Source organism: Neopsephotus bourkii, unplaced genomic scaffold (assembly GCF_033783945.1).
Source record: "Neopsephotus bourkii isolate Nb327-2 ecotype Australia unplaced genomic scaffold, CSIRO-AGI_Nbou_v1 NB_463, whole genome shotgun sequence".
Classification (NCBI taxonomy): domain Eukaryota; kingdom Metazoa; phylum Chordata; class Aves; order Psittaciformes; family Psittacidae; genus Neopsephotus; species Neopsephotus bourkii.
The window spans coordinates 2,179,480-2,204,591 of record NW_026900965.1 but is presented as its reverse complement, the minus strand read 5'-3'; the positions used below and the strand labels follow the sequence as shown (position 1 = coordinate 2,204,591).

At 56.0% G+C, this 25,112-nt stretch overlaps 1 protein-coding gene across 1 annotated transcript in view; it reads right to left on the bottom strand.

Moving 5' to 3' along the window:
• Nucleotides 1–25,112, bottom strand: part of CCDC33 (coiled-coil domain containing 33) — a 41,863-nt gene that overhangs the window by 2,308 nt on the left and 14,443 nt on the right. The window contains exons 5-15 of the mRNA XM_061350016.1: nt 21,829–21,953; nt 20,102–20,211; nt 19,273–19,374; nt 19,048–19,139; nt 18,781–18,901; nt 14,975–15,104; nt 14,746–14,867; nt 14,416–14,487; nt 9,157–9,282; nt 1,285–1,391; nt 969–1,002 (exon numbers count right to left, since the gene is read on the bottom strand). Of these exons, the coding sequence (XP_061206000.1) occupies nt 969–1,002; nt 1,285–1,391; nt 9,157–9,282; nt 14,416–14,487; nt 14,746–14,867; nt 14,975–15,104; nt 18,781–18,901; nt 19,048–19,139; nt 19,273–19,374; nt 20,102–20,211; nt 21,829–21,953 (1,141 nt within the window). The remainder of the gene's footprint in view (nt 1–968; nt 1,003–1,284; nt 1,392–9,156; nt 9,283–14,415; nt 14,488–14,745; nt 14,868–14,974; nt 15,105–18,780; nt 18,902–19,047; nt 19,140–19,272; nt 19,375–20,101; nt 20,212–21,828; nt 21,954–25,112) is intronic.

The following is a 25,112-nucleotide window of genomic DNA, read 5'->3' as shown; positions in this document are numbered from 1 at the left end:
CATTATCCATCCATCCATCCATCCATCTTTCTCTTCTTCATCCTTCCTTCTCCACTCACACATCCTTCTCTATCCATCCATCCATCCATCCATCTATCCATCCATCCATCCATTCATCATTCACCCATCCATGCACCCATCTGTCCATCCACCCATCCATCCATCCATCCATCCATCCATCCACGCACCCACCCACCCTCCTCCAACCATTCATTCTTCTCTCCTGCTCTTCCAAACCTTCACCTCTCCACACACTCACCATTCCCCTCAACCAACAGACCCCCCTCCATTTCCCCATCTCTTCCTACCCTCCCCTTGGGGGAAACACAACTCTCCCAGAGGATACTGGGTGGGGGGAAGCAGTGCTGGAGCTGGGGTCACCCTCAAGCTCTGAGCCTTATGGGGCTTTGTAGGTCTTTAAAAATGAAGAACAACGGGAGGAAGTGTGTTTTACACAATGAGCCTGGGGAGGTTTTAGCACCCTTGTGGCTGGGGAACGCTGTGCCAGGTGATGCTGTGGGGGGGAATCATTCCCTAAGGGCGGTTTTCCCCTCCTGGATCCCTCCATGCCGCGCTGGGAAGCATCCCAGCAGTGGGACCTTGGCCGGGTGCAGCTGCTTGCCTGCAGCTCCCTTGGCCCTGGCTCCAGCCTTGGGGATGGCCTTGGCCAGCGGCCCGCAGGGGTGCAGCAGCATCACTCAGCCTTGGGAAGAGGGACCGGGAGGGAAGGGGGGGGCAGAGGCTCAGCTCCTTGTCCCCGTCTGCACGAGAGCTGTTTGATCCAGGCCTTGGTTCATACCCGAGATAAAGCCCCTCCAGCCAAGCACTTACTGCCCACCCAGAGCTTCACTCGTGCAGCACAGAGCTGACATCAGCCTGGCTTCGGTCCCCATGGGAGCCAGGACCTGCCCTGGGGATGCTGCAGTCCCCCCATTGCCCCCTGCTCCTCACGCATCCCCTGCACTCACCGGCTCCGGGTGGTCCCCAGTGATCTCCTGGGACCTGCGGAGCAGAGAGCAGGGGCAGCCTTGGCCAGCAGTGAAACAGCAGCAAAGCCTTGGCCAGGGAACCCTCTGCAGGAGACAGGAGCCTGTTTGGGGTGAGGGGGCAAGGCAAGTGCTGGTGGGGATGGGGTGAAGGAAGAGTGGGACATGGAGGGGATGAGGAGTAAGATGGGCAGGGACGGGGCAGGAGGGAAAACATGGGGAGAATGGGGGAAGGAGGAAAGCACCCCAAGGAGGGTGAAAAGGAGCCAAGAGGGCAAAACCAGAGAGGTCCCTGTACCTCTGCTCCTCCACTGATGCTCTCATCCTATGTGGGATCGGCTGCTTTCCAGGCAGGATGCTGGCCATGGCATCACCCGCCGGGAGGGACACATCATCCTGATGGAGCTGGCAGGAGACACCAGAGGGTGAGGATGAGGAGCAGTCTGAGAAAGCCCTCCAAGAGGGGCAGCAGCATCCTTCAGCCCCTTCCCCACAGCGGGTGCAGCTCTCCTGGAGGAAACACCTTTGCTTTGGGGTCAGGATCCAGCTCTGCCCCAAAACCTTTGGCATCACCGGCTGTGATGCTTCAAGTGTCCCCCTTTGGGGATGCCACAGGGGTGGGGGCACAAGGCTGGAAGAGCTTCTTCTGAGGATGGGGACACTTTGGAAGGTGCACATCCTCTCATGGCTGGACCCTTGAGCCATACCCCCATCCCCACCACTGCCCCAGCACTCACAGTGGAGGAGAAGGGTCTGTAGAACATCGTCATCCTCGCTCCTGGGGTACCCAGTCCTCAGCACCCCGCTCCTGTGTCCAGCTCTGCCCACCGGTGGGATGCCAGCTCCTGCCTGCCCCAAACAAACCTCCCCCAGGGAACAGATCCTGTCCCTGTGGTGGACTTAGGGAGGTGCTGGCAGTTGGAGCATGAGGAAACGCTTTCTTCCCAGCCGGGTTCTGCTGGCAGAGGGATTCCAGCAGCCTGGCACGCTGGTGGCTGTTGCTACAACACAACCCTCCTCATAGCAACTCCTCCCTGCAGCAGCTCAGCACCTAAAACCACCCAGATGGGTGCATTCTGGGTGCAGCCAGCAGCCGGCCCTGCTGCTCCTTCCGCAGGGATCAGTTCCCCTTTAGCATCCCTTGGATGTCCAATCGCTGCTTCCATGGGGGCCAGCAGAGCTGCCTGCCTAAAGGAATCCCTTGGAAACACCAGCCCATCCTCCCCATCCCACTTTCATCCCACCATTGCCTTATCTCCTCCACCCAGCAGTGCAGAGCCAAGGAGGTGACTCGGTGGCCGGGTGGCTCTGGTGGTGACAGCACCTCATTTCCATGCCTTGGAAGCAGGCATGGAAACCCTCTCCTCTCCCAACACGCTCCTCTGATGTTTCAAACGCTCAATTAACTTCTGAGGACCCACATCTTGGAGGTGCTGGGTGGCTTTGGGCCTCAGCTCTTCCTTTGGGCTTCAGTTCTCCCTTGGGAGTTATTCTTCTGAGCGGAGAATAATTGCCTGAATAATTTGCTCATTAAACTCCACTTTCATCCTGAGATTGAATTGACGGTGCTTTAAGACAAGGGATGCTCTGCCCCAACCCTTTCAGGGTACCCACAGAGCCTCCTGTGCCTTGCACCCGCTGCAGCATCCCACATCCACTAGCTGCAGCATCCTGCATCCGCCCACTGCAGCATCCCACATCCACCACCTGCAGCATCCCATGTCCACCACCTGCAGCATCCCGCATCCACCCCCTGCAGCATCCCTCATCCACCTCTCCTCCAGTGTTTGTTCAGGAACAAAGAGTCGGTGTAAGTCAATGGAACCCCTCTCCCAAGCCATCAATTTTTCATCAAGGAGCCAGTGGGATGCATGCCATTATCTGCCCCATCAATAATGCACAGGGCTAGCCTTGGCTCGCTGCTTCCCCTGCCCGTGCTGGAAGGTGCTGGCTTCAACCCCAGCTTTTCCAGGCTCAAACAACACCTGCAGAGCCTGGAAATCCATTCCCAGCCTTTAATCCCAGCCTAATGCTGCTCCGACCAACCCCCAGCCCAGATTCCTGCCTGTGCTCCCACTCCCACAGCAGCACCTGGGGACAGGGCCCCCTACAATTCCTATCTCACATCCAACCACTGCATCTCCCCTTCCTGAAGGGTTCCAGGGTGGAAAGCTGGGAATTCACATCTGAGATGCTGGAAGCTTTGAAACTCCTGGCACTTGCTGTTTATTTCTCAACATTACTTTCTTCCTCCCCATCATTTCCAAGCCTCTGAAGCTTCCTCTGCCTTTAGAGCCTTTCATCCGCCCCCCGAGCTGCCTCCCTCCTTCCCCTATTTGCTTAGGCCAAGTTCCTTTTTCACTATTTACTTAACAAATTGCTCTGAGACGCTTTGATGTCTCCCATTAACTTCGACTGCTGCAATCGATTCATCCCGACACGGAGCAAAGCAATAAACCTCTGCAGGAAGAGGTGAGAAAGTGGCCAAAAATAGGGTGTGCAAGGGGATTCTGTGTCCCCACAGCACTGTCTGACCCCATCTTTGGCTGGGGAGGGGACAGAAATGCACCCCAGGGACAGGCTGAGGATGGGCTCAACTCATTGCACTTGTGAGCATCTGAGCCCCTGGCAGCGCATCAGCTTCTCCTGCAACACAATCTCCTTCCAGCTCAACAAATAACACGTCCCTGGATGAGTGTTAAGCCCAATTCCGTAATTGTTATGAAGATGGGATAAGCTCAGATTTACATATCTGAGAAAATACATTGCTACAGCGGCTTAGGGAGATCAGAGAGGAGAAAAATCCCATTTTCACCTCTTTTCTGTATGAAAAGCTCCTGGAACCATCAGGATGCCTTCATTCCTCACCCATTCCCTTGGGACTCTGGTACCAGCTGGGGCTATGGGGATGCCTTCAACCCCTCTTTGGGAACACACTGGTCCTCAAACCCATCCTCAGGCCACCGTCTGTGTGGATGTATCAGTGGGGCAAATGGGGCATTTTTTCACCTCTACTTCCAAAACCCAAGTGTTCCCTGGTGAATCCCACTCCAGGGGGGATTTGCAGGTCCCCAAAGGGACATAGGGAGAGTTTTAGCCCTGCACATCTTGATAGGATGCACGAGCCAGTGAAAGGAAGCAAATAAATGGGGTTTTATCTGATTAAACCAAGGCTGAACTCCCTTCCCATGCATGGAGGGGGCTGTGCTGGGGGGTGTATATTAGCCAAAGCATTACAATTCAATTTAGGAGCTAATTGGATTGCATTGAAAAGCGCTTCATCTGAGCCCTGTTCCATTTAATAGAGACACCACAGCTCCTGCTCCCTTCCTAACTGGAACGTTGATTTCAGGGCCGGTGATTACCATCGCTACCCGGCTCCAGGCCCAGCTGCCGGCTGCTGATACCGTGTTGTACAAGGAAATAAAAGCCTCTGGATTACACTGGATAACTCGGGGAAGAAGGATGCTCTGTGTGGAACCGGCCGCTCCCTCCCGCCTGCCTGCTCCTTCAAGATAAGGCTGAAGGAAGCAGTTGTGCCACCAGCAGGGACCGCGATTCCGCTGCGAGTCGCTGCTGGGTCAGTTTCCTCAAAGACAAAAAACTGGGGAAAAAGAGGGAAATAAAAGGAATCCGGTGGCTGGGAGGGATGGGACGGGCTGGGATGGCTTCTGAGAGCGCCTGGCTCTGCCAAAACAGCTTTCCCCCCATCCCACTGCATGGAGCTGCTTTCGGGAGGGATGGGGACAAGTGAAGGGATGTCCTGCTGCTGATGGTGACCAGGGAGGTCAGCAGAGCATCCCGGGTTGGGTCTGTGCTCCAGCATGGAGCAGAGCATCCCGCAGCACCGCTGTTCACCAGTGACCACGGACTGGGGCCAGAGCTAAGAAAGCCCCCTCCTGAGATTAAAACGTGAGGAAAAGGAGTTACCACGGGGCTCCCGCTGGGTCTTTGCAGGTTCGTTTTCTCCTGGGGAAACATCCTCATCTGTGCTTTAGGATAAACCCATTCCCAGCAGCTGGGGATGTGGAGACGTGCAGAAATATCCCCCAAAATACCCCCAGTGCCAGCGGGAGACTTGGCAGCTCCCTGAAGAGTCTGTTTCCCAAGCACACCCTTCAAAACCTGTGCCTGGGACCCCCATAGCCTCATGTTCAAAGTGCTCCCAAATCATTTTCATCCCCTAGCTACACAAAACAAGTGGTTTCATAGGGATAAACCCCACACGAACCTGGTGATGGGCTGCTGTGACTTGCCCTTGGCCTGGGAAGGGGGGTTATTGCCATCCATTACCATGTGAGCTCATGGATTGACTGGATTTGCTGATAAAACGCCCTTTGCGCTTCAGCAGTGAGCATAAATCCATCAACACCCCAAGCCACCGTGCTGAGAGAAGCCAGCACCGTGCAGCGCTGCTCATAGCACCCATTGTGCTCAGAACCCATCACCCTTAGCACCCACTGCCTTCAGCATCTCCCCAGCTCCCATCCTTCATTAAGTAGCACCAGGAAAGGCTGAGAAGCCACTAAAAGAGGATGGATGAGCCTTTCGGTGCTGTCTTCACGGAGGGTTTAGCAGTGCTGGCAGGACTGGCTTGGGGCAGGACAACACCAACACAAACCCCCAAAACACACACACAAAGTGTGGGTTTTGCTGCCAGTTTTCTCTTTCCCCTGCTCTGGCTCCCTGCTGATGTCCCTGCTCCATTCCCCGTGCAGTCGCAGCCACCCAGCCCCACACAGGAGAAGCAGGCGCTGAGCCCCGTGCCGGGGGTGCTGGCGCACCCATGGGTGCCCCCCTCACCCGGGGCAGCTCAGAGCGGCGCATCCTCAGCGCAGCCGTGCCGAGCTCCCGCCGGCTTCCCGGCCGCTCCCAGCCCCGGCCCCGCGCTCGGCAGGGCGGCGGGACTGGCGCTAGATGGGGCTGGAGCACCTCGGCCGTGCGGCAGCCTTCGGCCGTGCAGCATCCTCAGTCCCAGCAGCATCCTCAGCCGCAGCAGCAACCCCAGCTCCTGCAGCATCCTCAGTCCTTGTAGCATCCTCAGCCCCAGCAGCATCCTCAGTCCTTGTAGCATCCCCAACCCCAGCAGCATCCTCAGCCCTTGTAGCATCCCCAGCCCCTGCAGCATCCTCAGCCCTTGCAGCATCCTCAGCCCTTGCAGCATCCTCAGCCCCAGCAGCATCCTCAGCCCTTGCAGCATCCTCAGCCCTTGTAGCATCCTAAGCCCTTGTAGCATCCCCAGCCCCAGCAGCATCCTCAGCCCTTGTAGCATCCCCAGCCCCTGCAGCATCCTCAGCCCCAGCAGCATCCTCAGCCCTTGTAGCATCCCCAGCCCCAGCAGCATCCTCAGCCCTTGTAGCATCCTCAGCCCTTGTAGCATCCTCAGCCCTTGTAGCATCCCCAGCCCCTGCAGCATCCTCAGCCCTTGTAGCATCCTCAGCCCTTGTAGCATCCTCAGCCCCTGCAGCATCCTCAGCCCCAGCAGCATCCTCAGCCCTTGCAGCATCCTCAGCCCTTGCAGCATCCTCAGCCCCTGCAACATCCTCAGCCCCTGCAACATCCTCAGCCCTTGCAGCATCCTCAGCCCCAGCAGCATCCTCAGCCCTAGCAGCATCTTCATCACTTGCAGCATCTTCACTCTTCACTCCTTGCAGCACCCTGTCCCCTCATAGCATCCTTTTCCTTTGCAGTATCATCATCCTCTGCATCCTCCTTGCCCCTTGCAGCACTTGTTGCCCCTTGCAGCACCTTCATTCTTTATAGCACCCTTTTCACTTGCAGCACCCTCAACCTTCACATCCCCTCCACTCTCACAGCACCCTCATCTTTCTCCCCCCATCTCTCCCCTTGCCCTTTGCAGGCCCAAGGCATTGCTGGGCTCAGCAGCGCTGTACCAGTCCCTTCCCAGCTCACTGAGGCACAGGACATTGCTCAGAGGGCACAGGAGCTGCCATCATCCTTAAAGGAAGCTTCCTGGAGGAATGCTGGACCCATTTCCACCCAGGAGTTGGAACTGGGTCTAGCAAAGCATCCCAAATGCTGTTCCTAAGCAAGAAATCCTGCCCTCAACCGCGGCTGCCTGTTCTATCATGCCACAATGTGTTTTTGGGGGACAACGTGCACATGTGGGCTCTCATGTGATGGAGCTAGAGGCACACATGGAGCAAAACACCAGCAAGGCAAAAAGAACAGGAGACATTTACTTCTCCCAGCCCCACAAGAGGCCCTTTGGCTTGTAAAACCCTGATGTTGACAGGTCAGGGGAATGTGGCTGATGGGAGAGGGGAAAGAAAGGCTGGAAGAAGCAGCAAATGTTTGAGGATGCTGGAGAAAACGCTGCCCTAATCGTTAAGTGCTGCTTGTAAATTATTCATCGACTGGTAAGAGAGGCACAAATCTGCTCAGGGAAAGGGCAGGAGGGGAGGGAAACACGGTGAGGCTGAGCCCAGCCTAAACCCCAGCCTAGGGTCAGAAAGCTTGGCCAGCAGAAACCAACCTGACACCTTGGTAAGCCCAAGGGGGGATGCTAATGTCCCAAACCCAGAGGCTTCTCTGCATCCGTGGGCCAGGGAAAGGTTACCCCATCTCCTATAATATTCCTCATCCCTTTGTGCTCCTCATCCTCCCCCCTGTCCTTAATGAAGGCATTAACAAGCAGGACCTCAAAAGCCGCAGGGTAGGGATGGGGGACCCGGGTTTGATCAGCAGGAATGGAGTGGGGAGAAGTGACAGGGCTGTGATCAGCCGCCTGCTCCCCCCCACCAGAGCAGAGCTGCAGCCGGGGGGGCTGTTATGTCCTGGCTCCCTCCTGCACCACGCTCCATTAGTAGGGTGTCAGCCCTGATTCCTGGGGCTGTCAGGAGATGGGCTTTCCAGGCCTTCCCAAGCAAATCCCCTGCGCTGCAGTGCAAGTGGACTGAAAGTAATCTGTGCTTTAGGGGGAAGAAAACGGCTGTCAAAGGTTGGGGCAGGGGGGGGAAACAATAACCCTCCCAGCAATGCTTTCTAGCCTTTTTAGCCTGCTCAGGCAAGGCAGGGCTTGTGCAAACCCTTCCTGGGCTTCACTGCCCTACTCAGGCTTTCAAATTGGATGCTGGAAGCATCCTTGAGGCCACTTCCCACCCTCCCTCGTTGTACTGTCGCAGGGATGCTCATGTGAGGATACAGCGAGCTGGATTTGAGGCTGCTCAGAGCATCGGGGCGAGCAAAGAGCAAAGCCAGGGGTGAAAACGCATCACACAGACCAAGCAGTGATGCCAGGGCTGACTCCTGAAGGGTGTTTGTCTTTCTCTGGAGCCCCGGGGTAATTCAGTCCATCACACTTGGCCCTCGCATCCTCACCACATCGAGGCTGTGCTGCGGTACCCGCCTCCGCACGCCCCATTACGGGTTTCCATTAGCCTGGGCATAAAGCAGCCACAGAAAGGGAAGTCATAAAGCTCAGTGGAGGAATTAAAACAGCTGGAGGAAAACCAAATAGCTGCTCTGTATTTGTCTTTTTATGGCTCTTATTTGATTGCTAATTTTCCTCCTGCTTTGCAGCCTGAATCGCAGGGACAGGGATTAGGATGAAGGTGGGGTTTGGGCAGCTGCTGATGGGGAAATAACTGGGCTTTTGGGCAGTGCAAGACTCCCCCCCCCACTTCCCTCCTAGCTATTTAATAAGCAGAATTGGGGTTTAACGACCTGTTATTTTTAAAGCCAGATGGCTTAAAGTACAGGAAGATATTAGGACCACGAGGGCTGGGTTTAAATCCATCCAAGGGCTCCATTTATCAGCACAAAGGAGGAGGGGAACAGCTGCTTTTTCTTTCTCCTGGAACCAAAAGGTATAAGCTGGAGGTGACTGGGGTCTCCCAGCATAATGCAGCCATGAAAGGAGAGAATTTGCTAAATGGATTTGGGATTGAGTGATCAGATCGAAGCTGGAGCATCCAGGTTGCCCCCAGCAAGGTGATGGGATGCTGCTTCCCCTCCAGGCCGCGTGACCCCCAAACCAGCTGGAATCAGGGATGTCAGCACTGATGGAAATGCCCTTCCATAGGCACAACACAGAGAGAGCTTAAAATATGGGGTTTATACCAGTTTTGCACTGTTGCATGTGCCTTTGGGGGGGTGGAAGGGTGATGCAGCTGGCACAGCATCACTGCCTGCGCTCGTGAGCTCTTACCTGGCAATAACGTGGGTGCATGGGAGCTGCTCGCAGCTCTTTGGTCCTCTTGAGTGTGCTGCCAGTGACAGGGTCCAGTCTGGGGAGGACATCACTGCCTGACGGGGTCAGGAATGCCACTGGGCTCTGGGAAGGGAGAGGCAATGGTCTGTAGGACAGATGGATGCAGTGACAGGGCAAGGAGACGGCACTGCAGCATAGAATCATAGAATAGTTAGGGTTGGAAAGGACCTTAAGATCATCAAGTTCCAACCCCCCTGCCATGGGCAGGGACACCTCACACTAAACCATATCACCCAAGGCCTCGTCCAACCTGGCCTTGAACACTGCCAGGGATGAAGCATTCACAACCTCCCTGGGCAACCCATTCCAGTGCCTCATCACCCTAACAGGAAAGAATTTCCTCCTTATATCCAATCTAAACTTCCCCTGTTTAAGTTTTAACCCGTTATCCCTTGTCCTATCACTACAGTCCCTAACGAAGAGTCCCTCCTCAGCATCCTTATAGGCCCCCTTCAGATACTGGAAGCTGCTATGAGGTCTCCACGCAGCCTTCTCTTCTCCAGGCTGAACAGCCCCAACTTTCTCAGCATGGCCAGACTGGAGAAGAGAAGCTGTGTGGAGACCTCAGAGCAGCTCCCGGTGTCTGAAGGGGGGTACAAGGATGCTGGAGAGGGACTCTTCATCAGGGACTGCAGTGATAGGACAAGGGGTGATGGGTTCACACTGAAGCAGGGGAGACTGAGCTGAGCTCTTAGGCAGAAGCTCTTCCCTGTGAGGGTGCTGAGGCGCTGGCACAGGGTGCCCAGAGAAGCTGTGGCTGCCCCATCCCTGGCAGTGCTCAAGGCCAGGTTGGACACAGGGGCTTGGAGCAAGCGGCTCTAGTGGAAGGTGTCCCTGTCCATGGCAGGGGGTGGAACTGGATGAGCTTTAAGGTCCCTTGAACCCAAACCATTTGATGATTCTGTGTCCCCTGACCCACCAGCCACATCCCCAGTGTGCCACCAGGACCAGTGTGATGGCAAAGAGCTGTGGGTTGGCCGTGCTCAGCTCCTATTTGCAAGGTGGAAGCAGCAGGTTTGTGCCCAGTTCAGCCCATCTCTCCCGTTCCTGGGCAGGCAGGAGGTGGGTTCCCAAGTCCTGTGGGTGCAAAGGGATGCTGAAAGCCACTTTGCTGCAGGTCACTGGGTGCCTGGCGGATAAGGCACCTCCGGCACAGCGGCAGCTCCTGCCAGACCCTCTGCCAGATGCTGCTGGCAGCAGTAATGTGATTTCCCTGCCCCTCATTTCCCTGCTCTGCGCACCCAGCTCTTCTCCCTCCAGCCTGGCTTTTATAGACTCCCCTCTAATCCACTTAGAGGGGGAAGTTGGATCTAATGGAATAAACGATGGAGTGCGTGCGCTCCTCGCTGCCGCCTCCCACGGCAAGGTCACGCACAGGGACCCTCTCCATGGTCTGGCCATCCCGGCTCCTAATACAGGGGCAGGTTTGGGTGACCGGGACCAGCCTCGCTGCTGGGATCCTTGCACCCAGCACCCACCTATTTCACCACCCTTGTTTTCCCCCTGCCTCCCAGATGCTCTCTTCCTTTCTCCGGATGAGCAATCAGGCTGAGCGCCCTCTCCAAATGAGCTGTGGGCATGGGCAGCGGTGAAGTGGCCCTCGCTGTGTATTACTCCGTGCCTGCACCCAGCCTCGCCTGTTTAGTGCCGGTAATGAGAGCAGTGAGCATCCCTCCCCTCTGAGGGGGTGTCCGGAGGCATCCTCGTGCCCTTCCCCATCGCTGCCTCATTAACGCCATCAGCATCAGCATCCCTTGTGAAGCCGCATTTCATTATGCCGCCGGCCCCGACCTCAGCCCAGCTCCTCCAGCATCAAAGCCGGGGTGAAGCTGCCCCCCGCCCAGCCACTCTCCCCCTCCACGGGGAATAACATCATGCAAAATGCAACAGTTTAGGCTCTGCCTGCAATTACGGGGGCCGGCAGACAGCTGCTGCCCACCGTGCCGTGCCGGAGCCATGGCCAGCCCGGCCCCAGCACCACGGCCCATCGGAGAGCTGCTCGCTGGAGCACACGTGCTCTTAATTCAATTAGCGCTGCCCTGAACGCTCCCCTGGGAATGGCAGGAGGAAACACACAAATTCTCCTTAACAAAGACATTCCCTGCTTCTTTTTTCCCCCTATTGGATCCTCGCTGGCTCGGCTTTCCCTGTGTAACGCAGCTCCCAGCCCGCAGCGATGCCATAACGCCTCTTGTAACCCGCTATGCAAGAAGAGGAAGGGGTTCTGCACTTGATTGAGAGGTGTCAATCAAGAGCTGGCAAGCAGGAGCAGTTCAGCTCTGCTGAAAGCCCTCAGAGGGTTTGCTGGCTCACGGAGACAAGATGCTTCCCCTAAAGCAGCTTTTCCACCACCTCCTGCATCCCCTGAAATGGGGTTTGGGGGATGCAAGCCTCAATTTTGGTGCTCGCAGAGGACAAACCCATCCAGACAGGCTGAAACAACAGGAAACACATGGCGATCCCCACTTCCCAAGTGTAAACCCATCTTTCTGCCAGCCCAAAAGGGGTTTGATGGAGGAGCTGGCACGGTGACAACTTACACCCCGGCGCTGTGACAATTTACGCCAGGCGCCGATCTGCTTCTGCTTTTAAATGGCAGCAATTACATAAATTAAGGCTGTTTAGGCGATGCTGTAGCCAGCCTGTTGATTTCCCTTCCCCTTGCCTGGAAAAAGCAGCTCCAGCTTTTCCCTTCTTATCAGAGGCTGTCACCACATTCCCAGACCTCATCTCGGGTGACAGGAGCAAAAAAGGGTGGCAAAGGCTTGAGGTGACCCCGAAGGTCCCAAGGGCCGAGTTAATGGGCTGAGCAAGGGTCGTGCCAAAACAAAGCGCAAAACAAGGCTGGTTAATAAATAGGGGCAATGAATAAACCCCTTAGGAATGAAGATGCCTCCGGTGTGTGTTTCCCAGCCCTTGGCTGGGGCTCAGCATCCCCTGGGCATACTGGGGACCGCATCCTGCTGTGCCTGCACATGGATTTGCCACTGGTTATTGCATGGTCAAACTCGGCTTTCCTGGGCAAGACACCAGATTTGGGGTGGGAAAAGACGAAAGAAGGGAGAACAGGAGCCCTGCCTTGATCCCCAAGCTGCTATGGAGGTGGATGATGTCGGAAGGGAGGTGGATGGAGTCGGCTGCAGGTTTTTCCCTTTCAACCCTTCTTGAGCTGTTAATTTGCTCAAACGAGAGCGTTTTGCTGAAGTCTTTGATTTCTTTGTCTCCCTGAGATGATCAAAGTCTTTTGTTCCCGGCTGGGCTCCAGAGAGGGAGCGCAGAGGGAGGAAAACCGGGTGGGTGGGGGCAAACCTGGGGGCCTCCGTGCCTTTACTCGGGTGGCTGCAACCCAGCGCTGCCCTTTCGCTGGGATAACACGAGTCCTCTTTGCTCAGCCCTGGTGTCGGGGCTCTTGGCTTTTAATAAAGCAGCTGCTCCAAACCCTTTCCCTGCGGCTATTACAAATGGAGCAGTGTTTTGAGACCCTGCCTATTTACGGGAAGCTCCTTATCCTTAGAAAGCCCTGGTACTGAGGTCGTTCTCTTGGTGTGGAGGGTTGATGCGAGCATCTGAAGCTCAGGAGCATCCAAAGGCTTGGTAGGAATCGGTGAAATCCCTGCAGAGGGGGCACGGATTTATGCCTGGCTCCTGGTGCGCCAGGGAGTACAGATGGCCCAGGGTTTATTTAGCTGTTGTTTGTTATAAAAAGCCCAGCCGATCTAGGTTATACATTTTCAGCTCTCTACATTAAAATAAAGAATAAGAAAAGAAACAAGACGAGCTTGGTGAATCTGTTCTCCTTTGCCAAGTGGCTGAGGAGAGCTGTGAGGTAGGGCGGGCAGGGATGCTGCTGCCGCCTTTGCCTCTTGCTCCCCATTTGGCTCCTTCTCGGCATCCTAAAGCTGAGCTCAGGACTAATCCATAAACTGAGGTCTTGGAAATCCAGCCTTCAACTTCCCTTGAAACCTGTGGCTGCCTCAATGGGGAGGGAAGCTCTGCCCTTGCAACATCACCCCTGCCCTCAGGGCTGTGCTTTCAGGGTGCTGGGGACCACAGGCAGCCACCTGGGCCATCATCCATAGAAAATCCCGACTTCCAGGGAAGGAACAAGCCCTTGGCAAAGGCAAGGAGGAGCCAAACCTGCCCTCACCCTGCTTGGTAGCATCGCTCAGTGATATGCATCACTCCGGAGCTGTCTGCTGTGGGATGAATTAACCAGATGCGGACCCAAGGCTGGCTCTGGCTCTCCTGCTTTTTGTCTCCGCTCCCTCTCTTACATATATTAAGGAAGGCAGGGCTGGAGGGGGGAAAGGGAGAGGCTGGGGTAGAGGAGAAGAAACCCCCTCGCAGCTCCCAGATCAAAACAATAATCAGCTAAATGAATTCCGCAGCATTTTCCCGCATGACTGCGAGTGATAATTTAGTGCAGCAGCCAGCTGGAAGCAAGAGGATTAATTCTGCACTTAGTGACACCCATGTGAATAATTCATCACACGCAGACCCCTTGTCGCTGACCCCCCTGGGCAATCACTGCAAAGCCCCCCACCAGCCGGCCCCGGGCCCAACGCAGCTCTCTGAGGGATCGGGGGGATGCGGTCACCAGCCGAGCATCCAGACCTGTCCCACATTTACTCTATGGACAGGGTTTCCCTTTGCAGATGGGAGCAGAGCCTGGTGGCTGCAGTGATTGAATCAATGGCCACATTCCATCCTGCCCAAGGAGCAGACCTGGAGCCAAGGGTTAGCAGAGCTCCCTCCTCCATGGGAAAAGCAGCCAAACTCCCTCCCTGCTGTGGCATCCCTGGGGAGCACGAATGCTGAAGGATGGAGACAGCTGGACATTTGTCACCGTGGTTAACCAGCCTGGCCCTTCTCTGCACTGACAGTGAATGGCCTCTTCCAGATACCCTGCCTGTGCCCTGCCTGCTTCCCTGCCTCCAGCTGGAATGTCCCAGGAGCACGAGCACATGCCAAGAGCCCTGGGAAAGTGATGGATGTGTGAGGGCGAGAATGATGCTGCTGTTTCCAGCTGTCCAGTGGCACAATCCAGAGCCCTGAGACAACAGGCACAAGGGATAAAACCCGGATCCAGCCCAGCTGATGCCCACCTGAGAGGTTTGGAGGGAGGTTAGCAGCTCTAGAGAGCCCTGTCCCTGTCCCCATCCCTGCTTGCCTTGTTCTCCATCCCCAGCATCTCACCTCCAACTGAAGGAGCTGCAGGCAGAGCCTCACGGTCGGGATGGCTCCAGTTGTGGTTTTGAGATCTGTGCCCTGGGGAGGCAGAGGAATGGTCAGAGCATCCATTGGAGCTTTCAGAGGCTTTGGCATCACCCAGATGCCATCCAGAGACCCAGAGCTGAGTTTTGGAGCAGAGACCCCATCTTCCCATGGGAAGCTCAGGGCTCTGCACCATGCTGCCTATGCAGATGTGAAGGCTGGATCTCCATCCCACCATCCCAGCACCTACAGGTACCATCACCTACAGGTATCACCACAGTGCCACCCTGCCCAGCATCACCCCGAGCTCACCTGCATGGCGAGGCCATCCACACACATCCCACCATTCTGTGCCACCAGCTCCCGGAATACACGGCTGGTGAGGGGCAGCACTGAGTATCCGATGGGAGCAAGGGTGCCTGGAGCATCCCACACTGGGGAAGGGGCAAGAGCAGCTGGCTGGAGGCATGGCAGCCCAGGAGGTGTCCCTGGCCAGAACCAGGGATGAGGGAGAGCATCCTCAGTGGGGTCCCAGACTCACTGGCTTTGTATGGATAATATTCAATAGCCAAGGCGGTGTCTTCGGAGAAGATGGTGGCCACATCCCGGCCTTGGAAGAGGAAGGAGCTGTTCCAGGTTGGCTGCTCTGGGGGCCCAGCTGCTCGGGACATCTTAGGAGACAACAGGAAAATTATCCTTCAGATACTTTCTCTCTCTAGAGATAAAGAAGCAGGGAGAGAGGACAGAGAGGAGAGGTGGGGGTAAAGGAAAGCACAACTCGTGCAGCTGCATCTCATCCCTGGCTCCAAAGCAAACCCCAATCCCAGTGGCTTGGGCTGGTTTTCACTGGGTCTTCGAGCTTGACTGCTTCTTTTTGGCTAATCCCTGGAGCCAGAGGAGGAAAACAGCCCATGGACCAGCTACACACGGTGGGATGAGCCCGGAGGATGAGCTGCACTGACTCCAGGGTGAGCCTTAGATATCTATCAGGCAACCTGGTGCTCACATGAAGGAAAGGGATGATATACAGACCCCAAACCCCTGCTTATGGCCCGGGTCCAGCTCACCAGACAGAGATGGAGCAGTGGGCAGCACGTTTATCCCTTGAGCCGTGCTTGGCTGTTGGAAATGGCATCTCTCCATCCCCTCCAGCAGCTGCTCCCCTTCGCCTCCAGCTCTCCAAAGGTCAGCTCTAACGCCGGCTGCCCAGCGCTGAGGAGTTATTGACAGCAGCTCCTGTTTAATGCTGTTACTGCATCCCCTCGGCCGGCATCGCCCAGTGGGGCCGAGATGCTGATCGGCTTTTCTGCATCAGCACATTTCTGCTCCACTGGGGAGGGTGGAAGAGCAAGGGGGGGTCTCCCTCTGCTTGTGTTTGGGATGCTAATGGGCATTACACACCTTGGAGACCAGCAGTGGTGCATTACCCAGCCCTGGGGGCTGTCAGCAAAGAGAGTGAGGGGTTGGGATGCTCCAGAGCCCAAAACCACCTTCATGCTGGGCTGCATCGGGCATCACTTCAGTGCTGGCTCAGCACTGGGCTGGCTTTCTCAACCAGGGGCTCCCTAGCATCAGCTGGGGCTTTTACCTGGGATACAGCTTGCTTTGACTGCAGGGAGCCCAGTCTGTGCCTGGAAATCCTTAGGGAAAACCCACACAGGCGGGGGCAGCTCCCAGCAGCCGGATGCAGCTCAGCACCCTCCCGCCTGCATCCCAGCCCACGGGGCTGCTCCATCAGCCTCACAAAGCCCGATTTGGTGGGGAAAAGTCTCCTAAACCCCATCAAATGCCGCCTCCAGTTACTTTTCCTGGCGTGGCCCTGTTCAAAGCCCTGTGAGCTGGTGCCGGTTCAGCCTCAGCAGGGAAGGAAAAAGTCAAGCGTGGGAGCAGATTGTGGATTTGACCCCAATTGTCGGAGGCCCTGAGCCCACATGGCTCCTCTCACCAGGGCAAGGATGGGAGATGACATTCCCGATCCCGCCTCCGGTTTTGGGGGTGGGTGGCAGGGAATGCTTGCCAGGGCTGGGCTGTCTCCCACCGGCTCGGCGGGACAGATGGATGCTCTGCATTGGGGCATCAGAGCCAGTGCACTGATTTGGGCAGACGTCTTGGCACAGCAACCGCCTCTGCCAAGGCCACCTGGAGAAACACAACAAAGGGGATGTGGAGGAGGAGGAGGCTCCTTCATCCCTCTTGGCTACTCCAGCTCATCTCCCAAAGGCTGGTTCAAAGGCAGCATCGTTGGCGTGAGTAGAGGTAGAGATGGCCAAGCTCACAGCGTCTCTCCTGCCTTCCCAAAGGATGGGGCCATGCCCTGGTCCTCACGGCTGCCTGTCTGACCCCAGAAGAGAGCAAGAAACTCCAGAGAAGTGGGTTAAACTGGAGGAGAAGAACCCAAAAAGAGAGGGGACCAACATCACAAAGGCTTGAGCTGGGTGCTGGGAGGACAGATGTAGCATGACTTTCAGTAGGAGGCACAGCCTGGTACCCATCCATCCCACGGCTCTGCCATTGCCACCAGCATGTCCAAACCCATCCCTTTTGGTGAGAAAGGAGCTGTTGGCCCAAGGAGAGCACCCCAGGAAGGGTTAACCAGGTAGGGAAGGGTTAACCATCGCTGAAACCCCGCTACGTAAGAGGGGTGCCCTGCTGAAGGTGAACGCAAGCGCCATTGTCTGCAGATGCTGATGGGAACCGACAGGCGAGAGGACGCGCTGGGCTGGCAGGAGTATCGAATCCCATTAGCCTGGCCAGGAGTTAGCTCAGGGAAAGCCATTAACCTCTGGAAGCGGAGCAGCAATGCTCCCTCCTCCTCCTCCCAGCCTCCTCCTAACCTTTCCTTAGGAGCTCATCCTCCCTGGGAAGGAACCGCATCCTACAGGTGGGGAAACTGAGGCAGGAGACAGGATGTTATGCAGCATCCCCAGGGAGAGCATCCTCCAGGATGTGCAAAGACAGGCAGAGCCATGTGGGCACGGAGAGGAGGAGGAAGAGGAGGAGGAGGAGGAGGCAGCAGCATGCACGCAGGCCAGATGGCCAGGTTTAATCACTCGTCCTCCCTCGTTGGGTTCCCACAGCTCCGTGCTGGCACTGCTGCCTCTGCCAGGGCTATGGGGCTTGGCTTGGGCTCATCCCACAACTTCACAGGGGTTTGTGTGTATTTATCCACACAGATCCAAAGAAAAATGCATTTTGGCTGTGGTTAGAGGAGAGAAATATCCCTGCTCTGCTTGGGAAGCCGCAGCCTTGGGATGCTGCATCCTGCAGCAAAGAGATGGGGGGGATACAACACAGGAACAAGCACACGGGAATTCCTTTCCTCATATCTACTCATCCCCCGAACCCATTGCTGGGGATGGGGGTGCTGGACACAGGAGGGCCCCAATAAGGTGCAGACCCAAAGCAGGGGATCCCTGGATCTCCCCCCACCTCTCACCTGCAAAGAACAACGCCGGGAGGTGGGGGGGGGGAGCAATAAACCACCAATTATTGTACTGAATGAAACGCACTAATGATTTTTATGGTAATTCCCCCCCTCCTGGGCCATGTGCCATTTGGCCACCCTCCTCCAGGTAATATTTTATGTATGGGCTCCCTGAACGTGTTGATACAGGGGCGTTCTGCTCCAAGATGATCTAAATTCAGTGCACGGGGGAGGAGGAGCGAGGTGGAGGAACGTGTGTGCACTGGTTGCAGGACCAGCTGCAGCCCTCCCTCCCTCCAGGGCAGCCGGGCATCTGCCCTCACCTCACTTGTGGCTGGCACCGTTCAGAGGCAAAGGGATGGAGCAGCTCCGGGTCCATCTTCACACTGCCCCATCACACCTCCTCCCCGCCACAGCATCCCCACAGGGCCCTGCCTCTCCCTCCTCGCCAGTTTTTGGCAGGGCACAGGAACAAAAGCGGGGCCCTCCTGCTCCCGATGATGCCGAAAGCCTATGTTGCCCTGGCAACAGCTATTCTGATGATGTCGCTACCTCTCCCCGTGGTACTTGAGGCCTGGGGAGGAGAAGGTCTCTGCCTTCAAGAGGCAGCACTCGAGCTGAAGGCGAGAGCAGAGCAGGGAGAAAAATGAAGGACAAAGGCACAAGCAAGGAGCTGCCTGTGGGTTTCTGCAGGCAGGGCGAGGCAGATGTAAGCACTGTGTGCTAGATGCTCAAAGCATCGCTTTGCCCCTAAAGCATGGGGTGCTCAGCTCCCCTGCTGAAGGAGGGATGTGCATCGGTACCCAAATGGGATGGGTGTTGCCAGACCTGCGCATCCCAATGGATGTAAAGTTGGGCTTCATGATCTTAAAGGTCTTTTCCAACCTAGTTAATTCTATGGTTCTATGTGCTCAGCCCTGTACCTGTGGGTAGCCGTGATTGGCAGCTCGGGTGATGCAGAAGGCTGCTGCTGGAGGGTCTGGGAATGTGATGGTGGTGGGGGTGATGCCAGGACAGGAGGTGGGATGCTTCTCCATGCGGCTCCTGATAAGTGATGGAAAAGAAGAGAATCAGCATGTGTGGGGCCACATCCACTCCTGGCAAGCCAAGCACCATGGGAGGGGGCTATAGCACCCAAGCCCAGTGTCCCCAGTTTGTGTCACCAACATCCCCCCATGGCCATCACTCACTTGTACTCCTGAACATTGGTCACAACCCTGGCCACAGCCACCAGGGGCCCAGGAGGGGTGGCAAAAGGGGCTGACAGTCCCTGCAGCAGCACCTGTGGGTCCATGATGAGGGACCAGAAGATAAGGGAAGGGGGAAGAAGCTGCCCTAAATCAGCATCAACAGCCACATGCAGCAGCATCCTCCCCAAGTCACAGTGCTCTGGTCCATCCTGGACCACCTCTCACCTCCAGGGCCACGTAGCTCAATCCATCACAGCGAGTGATGAAGCTCCCTTTGCGGGTGATGGTGACGTGCAGGACCATCCCCACAGGGTCCTGTGTCCTTGGCTGATTGAGAAGGAGAGTGAACCATGGGAGGAGGAAGAGTCAAGGCCACCAAATGCGAGCGCTCTGGCAGCCCAGTGCTGACAATGAAGCACCAACTGATGCTGAAAGCTCACAGTGCCCCTGATCAATATGATAAATCCTACTGCATTTAAATAGTTAATCGCTCCCAATCTCTGTGCAGGGAAGAGGAAACTCATTTCTGCCAAACAGCAGAGGGGAGCCTGGTTTGGGGGAGGTATTGTCTGAGTTTCCCAGGTCTCAGCCACACAGGGAGCTATCAAAACCCAGTCCAAACTGTTAACACACTGGGATGGGGAAATACCCACTGAGGGGCTCCTCTCTGCGGCTGGGGACCTGCATGCACTGATGAATGCAGAGCAGCCCCTGCGTAATGAGCGCTCTGATGTAAAGGCCGGTCCCACATCTCCTTCCCCAGGATGCTGAGGGTGAAAGCGCTTCCCAGCCTGCAATCCCACTGCTTTTCCTCCACGTTTTCCCACTGGAAAGAGATGGGAAAAGCCCCGCACAAGGCCTGCCTTGTTCTCACCTTGTGGGAGGCTCACAAGCCTCTTTGTGCACCTTCCCCAGCTCGCCAAATTCGGTTTTCCCACCAGGATTACACCGTTACACAAGGCTCTCTTTGCCTGCCACCCCCTCTGCAGCTGGTGAACCTCCAAGTAATAAGTGGGAATAAGCAGGAGGATGGAGGGGCAGGCTCTGTACCTACCAGCACCAGCCTGCAGCGGTGGGGCTGGAAGGGCTGGAGGTGCCGCACCGGCAGCTGGAACATCCCCAGTGCCTCCTTGGTGGCTTTATCTGCCACGGTGAGAGTCAGGGCTGGAAGGGAGAGGGTAAGATGTCAGGATGAGTGGGGCTGGCCATGGGATTGGGGAAGGGGAGAGTGGGTGAGGCCATGGGGAGAAGTTTGGGGAAGATCTGGGTGATGGAGGGACAGATGATGGGGGGACTGACTCATTCTCAGCAGCCCCTTCCCCTCACAGGTCATGCTGGGGTGAACAGGGATGGGATGTACATCCATCCTGTGTTTCTATACACACACACACACGGATCCCTAGGAGCCATCGAGAGCATGCCCAAGGCATCCCCAGGAAAGCAAAGCCTGTGAGCAACTGGCACCAATGCAGCTCAGATTCCCATCTAAGAAGACAGAATTTCCCACTGATGCATCTAATCCACCTCCCCATGTCCAGCTCACCCAGGGTACAATCCCTGCCCTGGGGCAGCCCATGGTGGACCCCTGTCCTCTCAGGGTGGCTGGTACCCATCTGTTCCCCAGCACATCAGCATCACCCCACAGGTGCTGGCACCCCCAGCTCTTACTTGAGTTTAAAGCAAAGCTGCAATTTACTTGACAAGCACCAGGAGCCTTTTATGACAAAAAAAGGAGCTGATGGAAGGGAAAACCGCCCTCTCTTTATGCTGCCATCAAGACTTGGGCTTCCCTTCCCCCAGCTTAATGACAGTGCCGACGCACCCGCCTTAACTCCTGCTTGGCCAACCTGGCAATGCCACAGGTTGTGTGCATCCCCGAAATGAAGACGATGGACCAGGTAAGAGCATGGACCATGCTTTCCTGAGCCCCTTCTTTCCAGCAAGTGCTTGGCTCATATGGAGATTCTCTTTTTCTCCCAGCTCCTTGTGGAAAAGAGTACCATGGAGAATGTTCCAGGGTCAAGCAAGAGACAAGTGGCTTTTCCGCTACTCGTCTCCTATGATGGATCATGTTTGGCAGCCCCACTAATTGAAACTGTATTTATGGGCAAAAAAAGGGTGGAAACTGTATTTCTGGGCAAGAAAAGGTGTGAGCTGCATGTGGAAATGACACCTCCAGTCTCAACATCTGGGGGATGAACACCTCTGAACATCTGGGGGACGCCAGGAGGCAGAAGAGAGGGGTTGGAGGTCCCAGCATCTCTCCCGGTACTGCACGGGGCAGGTCCAAAGCACATCAAAAGCTCCTCAATTTCATTTAGGTCAGGGTCTAATGGGATTAGGCGTGATGTGAAGATTGGCTCCCACAGTTGGTTTTGTAAGGGTGTGATTAGAATCAAATCCCAGCCCCTAATGCCATGAGTTTTATTACAGTTACAGACTTAGCAGCCCAGCATGGGGAGTAACAGCACCATGACATGGGTTCAACCCATGCAAGGGGTGAGGATGGCAGTGGGGTAAGATGTGGGATACTCTCACCTCATGCTTATTCCCATGGGATGCTTTGGAGCTCGACACTGTCACTTGCCCCATCCTGCAGCTGAAGGCATGTCCCTCCTGGTCCTACTCTGAAGCCACCACAGCTACGCATGGCTCAGGGCATGGCTTGTCCCCATCACAGCTGCGCTCTGCCTGGGTGCATGGGCTCCCTAATACCCCCAAATTAACCCTTTGAGATGAGCCCCATCTCGCCCCTGTCCCCATGGTCCCCGATGCTCTCACCTGCCTGGCCTACATCTTCAGCATCCATTTCCACCGTCACCTCCTCCTCCCAGGTGGGTGCATGGGTAGGCACTGAGGATGCTCGTGTCACCTCCGGCTTCTGCTCTTCCCCTCTGCTGGTCTCACTGGGAGGAAAAGGGAGGTGAAAGAGGCTGGTTGCTGGGTGTGGAAGGGGAATGTGTGAGCAGGGAGATGGGAGAGGGATGAGCTCTGTCCCAGCTCAGTGCTGCCAGCCCTTGGATAAAAGGGGTTTGTAGCCCCTTTTATCCAAAAGGCTATTTCAGACCCCAGAGGCTAATTATGTGCTGTATTGATGAAGGGACAGGGAGGAGGCTGCTGGGAAAGGAGAAGATTGAATGCTAACGACTGCCATCATTAAAGTCAGCACATAACGAGGCTGAGCATTAATTACAGCAGGCATGGGCCCTGGGTAATTCATCTGTGCTGGTGGAGGCCTGGTTTGGGGTTGTTCCTCCCACTTGTATCAATTGATCATCAATTCCTCATGAGTTTGGCTGATGATTATAATGCCCTCGCTCCCTGGCAGACCTTTAAGGGGACAGTGAGCCTCTTGGTGTTATCCTGGGAATCCCAAGAGCATGGTAGAGTGGTCCATGGTGACCACGGGTCCTCTCCATCTCTGACCGTGTGGTGAAGGGAATGGTGACATGGTGCCAGCTCAGTGTGACAGATGCCCCAGCCCTGTTGTTGGCTTGCCCTGGATATGAAGATGATAAAGTGTCCAGTGCTGGCTCCGTAGGAAAGCTCCTGCTGGAGCAGAGCCAGCACAGCTCTTAGGGAGAGGTTACCAGAGCACAGGGGTGGCTGTGAGCACTGGTGGCCCTTTGCCACTGCTGGGTGCTGGAGATGCCAGCTCAGGGGAAAGGAGGTGGTAAAGGTCCTTTCAGCTGTAGGATGAGCTCCAGGTAGTGGTGGGACCAAGCAGGTTCATCCCAGATGTATGGGAGGATGCTCTATGCTTGCAAGACCTCCATCCCTTCTCACTGCTGAATGGACCCTCAGCCACGCTGCATCGACATCCCTTGCACCTCTCGCATGTCCCACGTGTTCCCTTCCCCATGGAGAAGCCCACCTGCATCCTGGAGGGATGGAGCCGAGCCGGCTGGCTCTGCCAGGTGGGAATTAGCATTGGGCTGGCACCAGTTACAGAGGGGCTGGAAGGGAATGGGCTCTCCAGTAATGAGCTCTGTGGGGGATTTGCTCTACCAGCAACGTGCTTGGAGTCCGAATGAAGGCAAACCTGGGCTGGGGGGTGGGAGGAGGAGGAGGGTGAGAACAGGCTGCTCTGGGCCCCCTTCATTATAGACTTGCCTAAGGATGAGAGCGCATTCAAAAAGAGCTGTGAAGTGGGGAGGGGGGTGGGGAAAACCTCCACAACACATGGGGATGTGCTGCAGAACCAAATGAACAGGCCGGGGGCAGCAGGAATGGCAGAGCGGGGAGATGGTTTGATGTCTCCTCCTCACCCCAGACCTGGAGGGGAAGGAGACGGGGTCTGCAGCAAGCAGGCACTGCAGACTGCATGCCCTGGGGCAGGACCTGGCTGGGATGGACCATGAGATGCTCCTCTGATGCTCAGCATCCCTTCCTGCCTGTGCTGGGGCAGGCGTTTCACACTGCCATGCGTGTGGGGATGCACCAGCCACCCACTGCCGTGATGAGAGATAAAGGGTAAAGACGGCCGCCCCCAGGGAGTTCTTATACATCAATGTCTCAGCTGCAGCACGTGGGGACGGTGTCACACAGCACGGCACTGCATGTGGTACCCAGGGCACAGCAAAGGGCCGGACCCAGCCTAAACATTCATAAAGGTATCATCTCCGCAGGGTAAGTTATTTCTTGGGGCTGACATCCCTGCAGTGGCAATGCGGTGGTGCAGGCACAAACCCCCCTGTGTAGCGTGCCCATGGCTGCAGGACCGATACCCAGGGTGTTGCTCATGTGATGGTGCAGGATGTGGCCCTGGAGAAAGCAGTGCTGCCCCCACCACTGTGCTCAGGGCAGAGGTGTAAAAGCAATGCTGAGCAGGCACAGAATGAGAAAGGGAGGATTGCTCATGTGAGAAACCCCATTTTCACATTGCTCCTGACCCTCTAACCCTGGCTCCATCTTCATCCCACCATGACCTAAGCCAAGAGCTGGGGTAGGATGGGACCCCCAAACTCCCACTTCCCACCCCCCCTTGCTCCAGGGTTATCAGCTGAGCCCCGGGTTTATGTCTGGGTACATGGCAGAGCAAGAAGACTTTGCTTGAAGGAGCGCCCTAACCCCTTCCAATGTGGAGCCACAGCCAGGACCACTGCCTGCACAGCAAACCCATTGACATTGGAGCCCCCATTCCCCTGGCTGGGAGCAGATGGTGCATTCAGCAGCGACCTTGAGTTTCTTGGTACTGGAGAACAGAAAGGAAGAAGTGAGGAGGTGCTTTTGTGGTACTCGATGTGGAGGAGAAGCCGGGAAGAGCCAGTCTCTTTGTGCTGTTAATTGCAAACACGTTAATTGCAAAGCAAGCCAAGGTCATCCCTGCATCACACCAGTCCAGGAGCAGTTTGTGAGTGAAAGAAGATGTGGAACAAGCCCACAGGTGCCCCTGAAAGCAGCAAGTGGGGATTTGCTCAGCGCTCGAAGGATGAGGAGCAGAGCCAAGCCCCTGCTGCATCCCTGCAGCATCCCTGGAGGAGAAGCCCCATCCTCTCTGAGGCAGGGGTGAGCCAAAGCCTATCTGGATGCCTGCACAGGCTCTCTTGCTCCTCAGGGTCTTTCAGGTTCACTCTACTGAGCCATTCCCCCCCTGATCCTCTGCACAGAGAGCTGGAAGCGATGCATACACCTATGGAGCAGGGATAGTGGATGGACACAGCTTTGGATGTGGGATTTCAAGTTCGGGGATGAGCAACTGGGCACAGCCACAAAGGGCTGGTGGAAGTGGGATTGCTCAATTCCTCCCATCCCACTCCTGATCTTGGGGACTGATGCTCTGGTGATGCTCAGTCTGAGCTCAGGCTGGCTCCACTGGTGGTACCCAGCAGCTTCGGGGGGGATCAGCTGCCATCAGCTCCCCATCCACCAACTACTTCTGCTTCCCATCTATAAACCCCACCTTTTAACTGCAACATGCTACTCTCTTTCAAAAGCAAGTGCCCTGAGAAACAATAACTGATTCCCTTCTGCCTTGGCTCCCTCACTATGGTTACTAAAAGGCCCCTCATGTGTCCTGCATCCCTAATACCACCCTCCCCTCCATCACTCCCCCGTTACCATGG